The 15,307-nt window shown below is 42.8% G+C and overlaps 1 protein-coding gene across 4 annotated transcripts in view; it reads left to right on the top strand.

The window, feature by feature from the left end:
• Positions 1-872: 872 nt before the first annotated feature.
• Positions 873-15,307, top strand: part of LOC133100091 (neural cell adhesion molecule 1) — a 316,904-nt gene continuing 302,469 nt past the window's right edge. For all 4 annotated transcript variants that reach the window (XM_061203992.1, XM_061203994.1, XM_061203993.1 and 1 more), the window contains exon 1: positions 873-1,114. In XM_061203992.1, the coding sequence (XP_061059975.1) occupies positions 1,063-1,114 (52 nt within the window). In that variant the 5' untranslated portion in view covers positions 873-1,062. The remainder of the gene's footprint in view (positions 1,115-15,307) is intronic.

A 15,307-nucleotide genomic window follows, 5' to 3' on the forward strand; every position in this document is an offset into this window, starting at 1 on the left:
TGGAAGATTCATTGAAACTCTTTGCGTTGGTACCTCAGTGATATTCTATATTAAAATCTTTAAGAATTGAGGTTGTATGCCCTTGTAAGAAAATATTATTTAATATTGTGCCTATACCGTAAAACCTACATTAAAAATCTTGGTTATCTTTATAAAGAGACCACAGATTCCAGCATTTATAAACAAGAAAACATTTTCCTGTAGTTATTTCTGAAAATCCCTTCTAAACATCTGCGTTTTCCTTCTAACTTAAGTTGCTTCCCACCTCCTTCCCCTGAGATCTGCTGCCTCTCTGTGGGAGAGCAAACTTCATAGCCAGTATAAAACAAACAAACAAACAAATTAACAAACAAAACCCCACAACAGCAATCCCCCTCCTCCAAATTTCTAATTTCCTGCACTTAAAACAACTAAATCCTAGGCTATCCTTATAATTCAAGGATCTTAGGATCTAAATGAAGGATTCGACAACTTTGAAACCCTACACAAACCCAAGATTTTACTTTTATTATTTACTAGTTATTAAAGTATCCAACCTTCCTGATTAAGGAAGGCTGGATGGCAGCAAGGACCGCGGAGGCATAGGCGAGAAGTGTGAAAAGAAGAAATCCCAGTTCTGCCTGGAAGACTGCCTGTGAAAGAGCCCGACTCATCCGGCAGTTCCACGCCGGGTTTTGCAGGCGGCCGCAGCTGCCTCCCCTGTCTCTCTTACCTCCTTGATGTTCGGCACTATTTGTGGCCGGCGTGGTGGAAGGACACAGTGAGGTTCTCACCCCCGCCCCCCGCTCCCATCCCCAGTTCCATCAAAGCGAACCCGGGCCAGCGCAAGGATCTCCGAGTTGCGAATGTGCTGAGGCTGGGACTGTCACTCATTCTCCGATCAGCGCGTGAACGCAGCTCGGCGGCGGCTGGCAGGAAACAATTCTGCAAAAATAATCATACTCAGCCTGGCAATTGTCTGCCCCTAGGTCTGTTGCTCTGCCGCCGTCCACACTCGCTGCACGGGGGGGGGGGCAGAGAATTTACCGCGGCAAGAACATCCCTCCCGGCCAGCAGATTACAATGCTGCAAACTAAGGATCTCATCTGGACTTTGTTTTTCCTGGGAACTGCAGGTACATTTTCAAAATTAATATTCGCAATTTGATTTGCTAATTGAACCCTCCCCCCACTCCTCCCCCCGAGGAACGCTGTTATTTGGGGTGGTTTTACATGGAATGCTAAGGGTGGTCATTTTCGTTGAGCCGAGGAAGGAGCGCGTCGCCCTTGCTGCCCACCCGAACCCTCCCGGGCTGCCTGGACCGGGGCAGCCTCCCCGCGTAGCGAGTGCCGGGCGCCCCTCCAGCGCGGCCGCCCTTCCCACTTTGTGTGCCCGCTGCGCTGGGAGCGGAGCAGCCCGCTCCCGGGACGCTGCGGCCGCGCCGGTGATGGGCAGCGCTCCATCCCCGAAGGCGGGTGGCGGGCGGCGGAGCGGGGGAGGCCGCGGTTCGGTGGTGCAGCCGCACAGGCTCGGGTTCTGTGGGGAAGGGGCTTGTCAGCCCCGGTTCCGCGAAGAGTGAACAATAAGGCCGGGGCAGCCGCCCCCGATCGTTATTTCCCCGGGTCTAATAAAGTGGGGCTCGCCGCCTTTGCGCCTTTCCCCCCGCCCCGGCCGAATAACGGTTTGAAAAATGGGGCGAAATGGGCAGAATCTCAGGGCTGTGTGGCCGTTGTTGCACCCCCGTCGGTATGACGTTAGTTTTTCATTTGCCAAATATCTGGTTAGTTGCAAAGCCTGCTCTCGGCCCGGAGCAAGGAGGGATGGGAGGATCGAGCGCCGCGTTTTGACAGGAGGAAGTGCGGAGGGGCGGAGGGCGAGGAGGGCGTGATCGGGGCTGCCTGGTGTGTGCGCGCGCGCGCGTGTGTGCCTTCACACGCACCGCGAGCCCCATGTTGCGTGGTGCGAGAGAAGAATGGCAGGTAGCCGCCCGAAAACACCTCGCCCCAGTCTCCTTTCTTTGGGCGAGGTTCCTGACCCTGGCAAAGTGCGAACAATAGGAGCTGGGAGGAAGACAGTAGTGATGCTGCCGCGGGTTGCGGGGGCTGCGCCGCCGCCCATAAAACCTTGGCGGCAGGGAGGGAGGTTTATTTCATTTGGGGTATTTCCATCCCGGCCTCCCTGGAAGATTCTTCCGTGCGTGCCCACCCTTCCCTCCAGCTGCTCACCCCACCCCATCCCACCCCGCCCCACCCCACCCCAGGATTTGCGTTTTGGAGCTGACGGACGGGGAGGGGGAAGAAAAGGAGCAGGAACCGGAGAGAGCTGGGTGGGGTGGGCAGACATCCTCGGTGGGGGGCGTGTGCTGGGAAGCGCCCGAGGAAAGCCGGGCGGAGGGGTCTGTGTGTTGTGGCCGCCGCTGCCAGCTGCCGCTGGAGCTGCCCTAGACGGCCGAGCCTGGGTCGGGGAGCGCGCGGGGCGGGCCGGGGATCACCCAACGCGCCCCCTCCCCGGGCGGCACGAGAGACGCGCTCCGCCGCCGCCTCAGGCCAACTCGGGTCCCTCCCACGGCGACCAATCAGAGAGAGGCTGGCTGGGCGGGAAGCCGCGAGAGGCTTTTATTTCGGCGCGGGTGGCGGCCGGGAGCTGCCAGGACCGTCTCCCGGTGCTCCAGCGTAACGGTCTCTCTCGCTCCCCGCCGGGAGGAACCCCGCCCTGCGGCGGGGTCCCCAGCCTGCCCGGTTTCCGAGGAGATAAAATGGAGTCGAGGTGGTTACCCGGAGGTCTCCTGGTTTGGCCCGCCCGTGCTTCCCCACTCGTGCCTCCTTCACGGCGACTTGGAGCATCCCTCCCGCCCCTCTGGCACACACACACACACCCGCGGAACCGTCCAGACCGGAGCGTGCTGCCTGGGAGGCCGCAGAGGCTGGGCGCACCGACACGCGTGCGCTGACCGGCGGGCAGGGGGCGAAGCTGGGGGCGGGGCCTTGGCAGGGGTGGTGAGGCCCCCAGTGAGGCGGAGGGGGAGGGGGTCGGCCAACCCCAGCGGGCTTCTCGCTCTGTACCGGCAGTCCCCGGGTCAGCTTCCCCCCCACCCACCCCGCCCGGGCATGCCCTTTCCCATCGTGTCCGTGGGACTCCCGGGCGCGAGTTCCCCGCCCTGCACGTGGGGGGGCGTGTCTGGGACGTCCTCTCCTTTAGATGGGGGCGTAACGGTAGAGACCTGATCTTTGGTAGGCCTTTAGGGGGGATCGCCCAGACGCCCTTTCCAGCGTCGTGATGGGTGTAACTCTTGGTGTTGGGATCCCCAGGGAATCCCAGATTGGATGTTCAAGGCTGCCCAGGCAAGGGTGGCATTCTGACCGGTGTTTTCTGGAAGGAAAGCGTCCTCGTTCGTGGCCCTAGTAACGTGAGGATGGGAAGAAGGCAGAACAGGAAACACATACAAGGTTGCTTAACAAAAGAAAGAAGTTGAGCGGTTTTCCAAAGAGAATTTTCCATTAAAGTATTGTTTTTACCATAGTTTAAAAAAAAATGTAGAGTTCAAGTCAAAGGGTCAGGACGAAAATAAAAACGAAAACACACACACATACGTTTTGTTGTTGTTGTTGTTGTTGTTTGGCCTGCAGTGTTCTGTCGTCTCCAGGGACAATGGTTGTTCAGTCTCTGCTCCACTGGGCGGACATGAAAATTTAGATGTAAGGTGTGCTCACCTTAATATACCAAAGGAATCAGGTCTTCTGCCCCTCTGTCATTTTGGTGTCTTCTGCTCCTTAGGAATAAAGTGAAACGTTGTGGAATTACACAGCAAATTTGAGTTTATTCTAGCTGCAGTTTTAGATGTTTTGTGGAAAAATTGTTTGATTGAATTATCTGGAATGGTTGTTAAGTCATATGTTTATTTGATAATTTTATAATCCTCTGCCAGTTTAACTTGGAAGAGTCAAGGAGTGATCAGGACTGGTTTTCTAACAAGTAGCACCAGATTAAGAACAAAGAACACCTTTGCTACCCAAAAGCTAGCTTGCACTGTATTTATAGTATTTATAATATCATGTACTAAACGAATTAAGGTATGTTTCAACAGAGTTTGCTATGAATACCGTTATGGTGAGCTATATTTTTTCATTGGTTTTCATTTTAATATCAGTAATGTATCCTCCTGAACAAAATTTAATGGAATGTAGTAAAGCCATATTTAAGAATGTGGGAAACCTTTTACAACTCTGTCCAAAAACCGAAAAGTTAATTATTTTTCAACAACTATTAGCATATTTTAAAATATTAAAAAAGTAACCTAAACTTTATTTAAAATTCAACAGAATTAAACGAAAAGAGAATAAAATCCAGATATTGTGGATGTTTGGCCTGTCATTTGTTTAATAGTTTTTGAGTTGCTATTCCCACTACAAAGATTCTAAAGATCTACCAACTGGGGCTAAGTTTTCATTAGTCTAACACTTAACATTGTTTTTTAGAGTCAGTTTTCAAGAAGCTCCCCCTGTCTTCCCCTAACACATTGAACTTGATGATTTCTTTCCAGATACCTTTACCCAGGATCTGTTTTCAAGAAGCTCCCCCTGTCTTCCCCCAACACACTGAACTTGATGATTTCTTTCCAGATACATTTACCCAGGATCTGTTTTTTAAAAAATAATATTAAAATAGCAGAAAATGGCAGGACACATGGATGTTTAATAAAGGAGGTTCATCCAAGACTCTATGCTAATTGATTTAACTGAGGGTTTGTTGATTTAAGTGGCTATTGTTTCTCGAGCTTGATAGTTCAAGAATTAAGGCACTAATTGTTTGCCAAAAAAAAATTATGGTGTGGGTGTGCTGTTTGCAAGGACTGTAGGTGCTTAGTCAAGGCAGCAGTAAGAGAGAAAAATTAGTCACTGGAACCCCAAATTCTGAGTTTTGCATAGTGCTTTTCTTTGGAATACATTTATCATTAATTGATTTCCTCAAATAGGTAATATGTCATTTAATGTAAGTAATCTATATCTATATTTTTTCTTCATAGGGAACAACATCTTAATTGCCTTTCAAAATAGCACCATTTTGTCATTCAAATACTAATCTTTAGACATGACAGATGTTTTTGTTTGCTGCAGAACTCAGTTTTGTAAATTACAGACAGCATCTTGTAAACTTTACACTGCTTGAAATACAGACTTTGGAATTTCTGATCCAAGCACTGAATTTTTTAAGGTGACAAAGCCTCTATTTAATATTAGTTTGATGAATCCCCCACGTTTATGGTCTTCAGAGTTACAGAACTGGGGCTGCTTTCCAGACTGAAAGGGGCTTTAGTGCTGCTGGCAGACCTCCAAAGATATTTTACAGACAGTTCTTCCTGTCTTGGTGGAAAATAAGTGATCGACTACCTGTTGCTAAAGAACGGTTTGAACTTTCCCTGCTGATCTTGGGTTTGTGGTGCTGTAGAGCAGAACCAATCGGCAGGGAGGGGAGAGAAGGGACTGGCACCTGCCCCCATCAGTCTTCTGGGAACCATCACCCTGGGAAGAGACAAAGGCATTTTAAAAAGGCTCTCCTGCACTATTTAAGTATTGAGCTTTTGAGCACACACATGTCTTATGCTGTCAATATAAATATTTTAATGTAAATTCCATAACTGATAATTCTTCGGTTTAGTCACCTAATGGATATATAGGCTAAGAAACTTTTGGAACATTAAAAGAAGTGACAGGAAATTATACATAGCATTTTTCCAGTCTTAAAAATGAGTTACAAATTAAACGAAATTGAAAACATGACTCAACAAGCCATGTAATGATAATAGCTCTTTGAGCTTTGAATCAAGAAGACTAAAGGTTAAGATTCCTTTAGTTAAAAAGGAAGAAATAATACGATTCAGAGGAGAATTTTATACATCTCTTAAAATGTTGAGTCTCTGAGCAATATTGTCAGAGACGGCCTCTTAGGAAGAGTGAATGCCCAAGGACCTCTCCGAGTCCTAATGAATAGGTCTCTGTGAGATCCCAAGTTTTTCATATGAAAAAAACATGTAGTGAAACTATTATCAGTAATCCAGGTAGATGTACTTACTACTATAGAGCAGTACAATGCAGAAGTCAATCTGAAGGTCAGAGGCATGTCAACTCTAGCCCTTTTTGTTATTACCTCTTGGTGCCAAACCTTAAAACCATTTGCTGATGTAGAGGGACGTAAATTATTTCACGGTGTTGAAATGCTGTCTCTTGGCTGAAGATCCTCATTAGGAGCCTTGCCTTTTGATGTTGGCCTGGGTGCCAAATGGCGGCTTTTCGGGCACTTTCATTACATTACACTGTTAGGCCATGTCTACATGCAGCCACTGAGTTCACTGTTTTCAGTTAGGTAGACACACTTTTCCCTTCCTGCAGGATTAATTTAGCTTCCAGGCAGTCACTCAAAGAGGACTATACTAGACGGACAAGACATTTGGTCTATCTTGTGTATGTGTGTTTTTGATTTAAAAAAAGATTTTAATAAACCTGTTAGGCATTCGTTTTCTCTCAGATATGTGTAAATATGCTTGCCTTTCAATTCAAAGATTGCCTCACTGGTATGACTTGAAAGGCCTCTGCATAACTTGTATTCCACTGGATACTCTCCCTGAGTAGCTTTGATTTGGAGCTGCAAACCCTGGCAACACCTGGCCCTGTTTTCCATTCTGTATCATTCCTGAGAGATCTGATTACCTCACCATTTAGGAATATTCATAGTGGTATCACACTGTTAGAGATTGGATTACAATAGGTATTCTCTTAAATAGTTCATCAAATATGTTGAGTGCCAGCTTTTTATCATCAGCTCTGTGGGGAATTACAAAGCACCATGATGACCTAATTTCTGCTGTCAAGGAACCCTGTGAGTAAAAGAGCCTAGAGATTAAGTGTGGCCAGCGGCCTAGGGCCCTAGGGTGAAATCCCAGGCACACGGATCCTTTATTAGCTCTCTGATCCTGGGCAAGTCATTTCCCTTCTCTAAGTTTGTTTCCTCTTCTGTGAAATGGGAAAATTAGTAACACCTACTTGGTAGAGATCTTGTGAATATTTTCGAATGCACATGAGCTGTGCTTATTAAGGAGAAAGAGGGGTGTATATGGGTCTAGAAAAAATAATTATTCAGACATAATGGTCTTGTTTTAGACGGACTTTAAAAAAGGATGTAATAGGAACTCTACTTCAAAGATGAGAACTAGACTTTTTTAAAATCTGTTTTTAAATATGCCTGCGTGTCTTGTTGGTTTATGAATACTTCAGAGAGAAAGTGGTCTCATTATGAGGTTGAAAGCCTTTAGCACAGGGATGCATCTGGGTCTCATGGGGGCCAAAAGGTCTACAATTTTGAATGCCCTCTTTAAGGAAAATTCAGTACTCTCTTGCTTTCGACCGTTAGAACAGGTCATCAGGTCCCCATCCCCCCCAGAACCTTGGAAGGAACCCGTGTAACGGAGGAGCCCATGCAAACATCTGACCTGCCGTAGCAACTGTGTTGGTCTCCTTGGGCCCACTCGCTTGAGAATGCAAGCTAATTGTTCCAATGTGTTAAACATGTACCTTGTAAATTTTGTATAGTGCTTTGAAGATTAGAACCATGTATCAAAATCAAAGTTATTTTTGAAAAGAAAAAGCTATTTGACCTTTATTTTATAGAATATCTTAGGTGAGATCTGAGGTGATTTAATATGTCTCACTCACTGCTGATATTTTTTGTAAATTACAAACTGGAATAAAATAAGGTAATTGATATTATTATTCAAATGAGTCAAACATAAGTGCCCTATTGGCGACGCAGGAAGAGGTTTGCCAACTAAAGGCATATGATACTGGAGAAGAGACTGAAGGTTTTGTTTTAGCTATCAAAGAGGGAATAAACTGAATATATAATCCCAATAAGTGAGTGTGTCTTAATCATCACTATACAATTCACAGAGTGTTTGATACGCATTATATCTTTTAATTTTCATATCTTTTATTCGGTAAATATTTATGAAGCACTTATTGGGTGTTGGGTGCTAGGAATACAGTGGTAGACTAAACATAACATCATTCCTGTTACCTAAACATACATCATCCCTGTATAGAGCTTCTAGTCTAATAGTGTGGAGGAATATAGACATTAGCAAAGTAATTCACACACATCTTTATAATTATATATTCTGATTAAAAACTAAGGAAAGGAGAAGGGTGCTATGAGAGATTATCAGGGGGAAATCTTTCTTTGGGTAGTTGGGCGAGTGAGCAGGTAACATTTAAAGAACTCTCTGTGAGGTAGGAAGGACAGACGCTCTTCTCGTTTTAAGGCATGGTTGATTGACTACTTAACAAACATTGGTTGAATCACAACAAATATTCCTGACTTCCTTAATTCAGTGAACCTTCCTGAAACCTTGTGATGGTCAAATAGTTTCAGGAATTGTGCTCAGTTTTGGGTTATGAAGTCAAGTAAGATTTGCCTCTGCTTCTAGAGCTTACCATCTAGTGTTGGGGAGAGACATACTCTACTTACAAATAGAGACATGAATTAAATGCCATTGGAGCACAAGGAAGGAAGCAATTAACTCTGCTTGGGGCTCCCTTGAGCTGGGCATGGGGCACCAGTTTGCCTTCACTGGATGGAACAGGAAGAAGATGTGATTCAGCAGAACCAACACGCGGAGATATGAATATATACAGTCACGTTTGGGAACAGTGTTGGGTACCTTGGGGGAGAAGTGGCCAGAGATGAGGAGAAAAACCAATTCTCTAAGGCCAGATTGTGTTAGGTCTTGAAATAGAAACTGAGTCTAAGAAGGGGTAAGTGATTTACACAGGTGAAGCTGGGACTATAACTTATATTCGTTGGCTGAATTTCATCCTTTTTTAAAGTTAGGATAATTTGAATGCATATAGCCTCGGAATACATGCCAAGCAAATATGAATTTGCTTGGCTTCTGGGCTGACCGATCTGATGGAAGTGAGGGGGCAGTGGTAGGTGGAGGGCAGTATCAAGAGCTTTGGAGTCTGACAGGTCTAGGTTGAGGTCACTGTCACTGACATTCTGCAAGGTGCTGCCCTTCTGAGCCTGCTTCCCCTGTGTAAAATGGAGAAAATGACATCTCCCTTACGGAGTTTGGTGAGCTTAAATAAAATCACATATGTAAAACAGGTAATATGCTGTAGGTGCTCAATATGTTCTTTTAAAAGGTTCATCCTGCATGGAGGTTTTATTTGAAATCTTTATTAAACAGGTGTGCTGTGAATGTGATGTGCAGAGTTCTGTGCTGGAGGCTGAGGGGAAAAAGAAAATACATTTAAGCAAGTTATACCAGGCCTGCAGAGGCTTTCAGATGGCTGGGGAGAAACCACTTACTTTGTTCAAACACTTAGGAAATCCTGAAAGGTACTATGTGAATAAGTGCCTAGAAGGAAGGAGACAGGTAATAATTGTGAGAATTGTTCAGAAAGGCAAAAATTGTCTTGGTTGGTTTAAATGTCTGGAAAAAGATGTGGCAGAGCTAGTACTTGATCTGAAGCTCCGGGGACATAAGGATAAATAAGAGGAGGAAGGACCTAGCTCTCTGTAGGAGGAGATGCATCTAGCTAGAGGATTATTGGTATTGAAGAGCAGTGAAAGCAGACTGGATATTGGGACAAATCGTATTAAAATTTTAAATGCTGCACAAAGGAGAGGGTGCTGCTGGAGATGTAAGAGAAATCATTTAAAAAAATATTTAAGAGTATAGTCAACTACAGCAATTGAACGTCTGCTGTGCTAGGCTCTGTGTTTGTTGCCAGCTATGAATTAGCAGAGAATTAGTAGGAACAAATCAATAGAGATCGTTGCAGCCCTTAAGGGGAGTTTTGGTTTTATGTGGCAGCCACTATAGTGGCTGGACAAAATCGTGAGTTGGTAAAAGGATTTTTGCTGCATTATGAAAAATCAGCTAGATGATGGAGAACCCAGAGGCTAGGAGATAGGAGAGCCAGTTAAAGCTGCTTTGAAGGCCAGTTAAGTCTAATGAAAGTCTTTTGCTTTATGGGGTAGGAAGATGTTTATGTGGGGAAAGGAACTGTTGGGCTTAGATTAAAAAGATTTGGATTCAAGATTTGGCTCTGCCACCAACTGCCAGTGAATCTGTGTGAGTCACTTAATATCTTCAAACTGTAATTTCCTCATTTGAGTAGGAGAAGCAAATAAAATGATATATGTGAAATGCACTGCAAACCAAAACACTTCACAACTCTACCTTTTATTAATAGACGCGTAGCTGAAAAGTCTTATAAAAATTAAATTTTATGTATCAGAGGGGCTTGTTAAAGAAATCCAAGGGCTTCCCTGGTGGCGCAGTGGTTGAGAATCTGCCTGCCAATGCAGGGGACACGGGTTCGAGCCCTGCTCTGGGAAGATCCCACATGCCGCGGAGCAACTAGGCCCGTGAGCCACAACTACTGAGCCTGCGCGTCTGGAGCCTGTGCTCCGCAACAAGAGAGGCCGCGATAGTGAGAGGCCCGCGCATCGCGATGAAGAGTGGCCCCCGCTTGCCGCAACTAGAGAAAGCCCTCACACAGAAACGAAGACCCAACACAGCCAAAAATAAATAATAAATAAATAACAAATAAATTTAAAAAAAAAAAAAAAAAAAAAAAAAAAGAAATCCAACTGAGATATATTTTATAGAACAGATAATCTTGGAAAGATACGCTTGTAATGGCTTTGGATTAGGATAAAAAGGACACACAGCTGACATGTTGGAGATGACAAATCAACCAGAAGAGGTAGATGATAGGTCCAAAATGGTAGCTGACTGAGAGAGAGAAATAGTTTTAAGCTACAAACCTAAGGTAATGAAATAATCATGGTACTGTCAGTATGACGGGGAATTGAGAAGAGGGGTTACCTTGGATGAAAGATGGATAACCTCAGTTTTATACGCATTAGGTTTTAGAAAAAATTTGGGCATCCTAGTGTCTTAACTTGTATGCAGGTCAGTATTTTTCAGCCGTGGGTGGTGAAACCTATTCAGTTGGCTTCCACTAGCATTAAAAAGAAGGAAGGAATAAAAGGAAGTAAGAAGGAATGGAACAGAATAGAAAAGAGAGTATGTCTTATGTAGTGGGGGTAGGTATTGTTTTGTTAAACTTTTGTTGACCCGGTTGTGATGGAAAACATATATCATGTTATGACTCAGGTCAAAAAAGTTAGAAAGCTAATCCTCATAGATGGAGGAATATAGGACTAGAGAGAAGGTAAAACTATCTGTAGTGCAGAGAAGGGACAGGATAGAGATTTAATGGGTTTTGGGGGAGAGCGAGAAGTAGTGACAGTGAAAATACTTACTGAGCATCTCCGAAACCTGTTAGCTGCAGATGTAAAACAAAACCCAAAAACTCTCAAGTACAATTCCTTGATAGTAAGAGAGCTTACTGTCTAGTGGAGAAAGAAAAGACAACTGGGAATACCAGGTGGCATTTAAAGCCAGAAACGTGGCTAAGATTGTCGAGGCAGGATAAAGATTACCTGTGCACCAGGGGAGATTGGAACTCTTCTCAGTGTAAGTGAGCTCTGAAGGAGGTTGTAAAGGAAGGATTTAGTGTGGATGAGGTACGTTACTTGTTGTGTGTTTGGAAGGAAGCTTGGAGGAAGCCCAGCTAAGGAGACCAAGAAGACTGAGAGCCGTAGTAGTCTATATTTTTATCCTCTTTTGGTGGAGAGAAAACACCATGAATTAGAACGCGTACATTGTGGAGTCTTTATCACACCCGAAGTATTTATGTTGTTGTGTTTATGTAGCATCTAGAATGGTATCTTGTCCATAATTTAGAAAGTGATATTGAACAAAAAAAGGTAACCAGAGCCTCGTGGTATGAATGCCTAGGTTAGAGAAGGATGATAATGTTAAGTGGAAGAGTTGGAAACAAATGGTATTTATAAGCATAATCCCAATTTTGTTTTAAAAAATCTCTTTCACTTCTTAAGACTGGAAGAAGATTAATTTTTATACCATCTGAGCTTTCTCTAATGAGCTTTATGTTCAGATTGCAAAACAAATAGTGCAATAAAAAAGAGGTAGGTAAGAATATAAGGAGGATGAGACTCAAGTAGCATCTTTGGATTTGGAGGAGTGGTGATCTTAGAGTAATTTCAGCTGGATGGTGAAATTCAAGTTCTTAGAATCAAAGACTGAGTAAGAGCTGATATCCCGGACACTTGACCAAAAAGAAGGGGAGAAGAGGTGTTCGTTGGGAAGGCTTTAAGCTGAGGGCCATCTGGGCACATGTACCTGCACACTGAGGGAGAGAGCCAGAAGAGGTTGGCGAGGCAATGCATCTACCTTTTTAAAAATTTCAAAACATTTTTATTATTGCCAAAGAAATCCCATGCCCATTAGTCATTACTTTTCATGCAAAATCTTTTGAAGTCCGTTCTGCCTGTCACATAGTGGATGCATTGCTTTTATCAGATCAGCAAAGGAGTGGAAATGGTTGAGATTGACCACTTTTCTAATGTTCTTTTATTCATATTTCATCTGCAAGTGTCCATTCTGTCCACATGAGATACTGCCAATCACCAGTTAAGCTGCAGTTGCTATATGATATTTAGATTTAGGGCACAAATGGAAACCTTAAAGATCTGCTATCCTCGGCATGAGAAGATCTAAATTCAATACAAACACTTTGATTTAAGTTATAGTTATAAATTATCTTCCTTTTTTTAAATTGGGGTATAGTTGCTTTACAATGTTGTGTTAGTTTCTCCTGTACAACGAAGTGAATCAGCTATATGTATACATATATCCCCTCCCTCTTGGACCTTCCTCCCCACCCACTCCCAATATCTTCCTTTCTTAATTTAGTATCTCTTTTTGGTGTTTTAGCGGCAGTGCATACTGTAGGGGGCGCTCTGTAGGTCTTTTATATCAGACTTGATTTTGAAAGGTGGCTCTCCTGCTGTCCATGACCTTGATCCAGTAATTTAATCTCTCCAACACTCAGTTTATTTATGTGTGAGACAGGGATTATAATACCCACCTAAAAGTGCTGTTGTGAGGACAAAATGAGGTAATTTATACAACTGTCTGGCACATAGTAAACTCAGTCATTTTTTTTCCCATTTCCCTTCTTTCTGCTAAAGTTCACAGTGAAGGGGTGTACAGTTAGTGTTGGATTTAGATACTGATTATAATTAGAATCACATTTTTTCCATTTATCTTTCATCCTCTGAGAGTTCAGCATTGAACTCACCATGAGTTGCAGCTGAGTTAGAAATGCTGTGGCTGATTGCTTAGCTGCTTTACCTTCCATGAAAGCAAAGTCATCTTGATTTTGAGAAAAGTGGAAGTTTAAAAAACAAATTGGTTTATATAGATTCTATTTTCTATTTGCATAGAGTTAATATTAAATCTGTCAATGGTGGAGCCATAATATTTGAAGTAATGGTTGCTGATAAAGAACCTACTGTTGATACTTCATTAATATGGAAGTCATTTGTCTGGCAACCTTTATTTTTTGGAACATGAAGAATGAAGAATTAAGGGAAAGAGTGAAGAAGTGAAGGAATGCAGCCTCTGGATAGCCAAAATACATATCCCCAAAGACCATGCACTGAATTGTACACACTTGACTCATAGGGAAGCCCTTAAAGCCCTTAAACCTTTATTCACAAAGAGCCCATATATTCTTAATTAATTTCCTAGATTCTACCACATTTATAGAGATTCCTAGATTCAGATTAGAATCAAATGAAACATGACCACTAGGTACAGGTACACTGATGGTAAGAAGATGTAGTAACTTGAATGGATGGAAAAATTATGAGAATCAGACTCAAGAACACAAAAAATCATGTCAGTCTTAGCCATTTAGTATTTGGCTAAAAAGAAAGCCCTATACATCACAAATGCCAAGGGAATGTCTCTAACACAGTGCAGTATAAATAATGCCTATTTATGACTAAACCTCATTTTCAAGCAGCAGACAACAGTTATATGGACTCAGTTATTGAGCATGAGTCTTCAGTGTTCAGCTCTGTACTAGGTGCTAAAGGAGTTAAGACTATTTTTCCATATAGTTGGAAAAATAAAACAAACTTAAACATAGGCACCATTATCTTCACCAGTGGCAAGTTGGGATGAAAGAGGCAATGTAGTTAGCGTTACTCATCTGGAAAATCTACTCATGACACATTCTAATCCCCAAGGATTTAGGACAAAGGAGATTTCATATTTCATTCTTATAAAGTGACTTCGTTATACTGTATAGCTTCTCAGCTTGGCTTGAAGCCCATAGCTATTTATTTACCATTAAGATAAGGTGGGTCAGCTAGTTTGTTTCTTCTCTGCTAAGTTATACTAAATATATCTTGAGATTAAAGATCCTAACTAGTCAAGCAATTGGACTTAATTGGTTGTCATGCCTCCCTTCTTTCTTGAGTTTAATTTTTACTTTTAGCAAAATGAAATGTCTATGTTTAAAAAGTCAGTTTTATAAGACTTGTAACAAAAAACATTAGTCCCCTTCCCCAACTCTTTCTACTCCTTCTTACCCCTCCTTACCCCTCCAACCATTGATTTTGACTCCCCTAAAGTAACCACTTTCTACTCCTTTAGCTGTTTCCACATTTTTTATCTCCATATTTATACTTTATTAATTTTCAGTCTTAGGTATTATTTATTGACTTTTTCCTATACGCACTGCCCACCACCTCCTACTTCCTTTACCTTAGCCTCCCAATATAGCAATTTCTCTATTTTTGGTTAAACCAGTATTTAATGTTTACATTATTATGACCATGTAAATATTTTTCACAGCTGAGCCTTAATGTATGCTATGATTTTATTCCTTCTACAGTTTTCTGGATTTTTTTGGAGTTTATTATGGCCTCAGTTTTCTTTAGCTTAGTTTTCTACATACCCATCATTAATTCATGGTCAAGTTCTCAAACTGAAGTATATATCCCCTCTCAATATGTTAAAACATGGTTATTTTTTTTCTTCCTCTCAGACATATATCCTAGACCTAACCCTTGTTTTTCAGTCTAGACTGTTAGTTTTCTAGGCTTGTGGCAGTTAATTTATATTTGCCTGATATAATTCTCTACATTGGAAATTGTTTTCCCTGAGAGTTTTGAAGGTGTTGCTCCAGGTTTTCTAGCTTTCTGTGTTGCATTTGTGAAATCCAGTGCATTCTAATTCCTGGTAATTTGTATGAAACTTGTTTATTTCTCCTATAGAAGACTTTAGGATCTTCTCTTTATAGTGTTCTGAAATTTCACTATGATGTGCCTTGATGTAGGTCTGTTTTCATTTATTGGAGTAGATTCTCAGTAGGCCATTTTAGTC

Source organism: Eubalaena glacialis, chromosome 10 (assembly GCF_028564815.1).
Source record: "Eubalaena glacialis isolate mEubGla1 chromosome 10, mEubGla1.1.hap2.+ XY, whole genome shotgun sequence".
NCBI lineage: Eukaryota > Metazoa > Chordata > Mammalia > Artiodactyla > Balaenidae > Eubalaena > Eubalaena glacialis.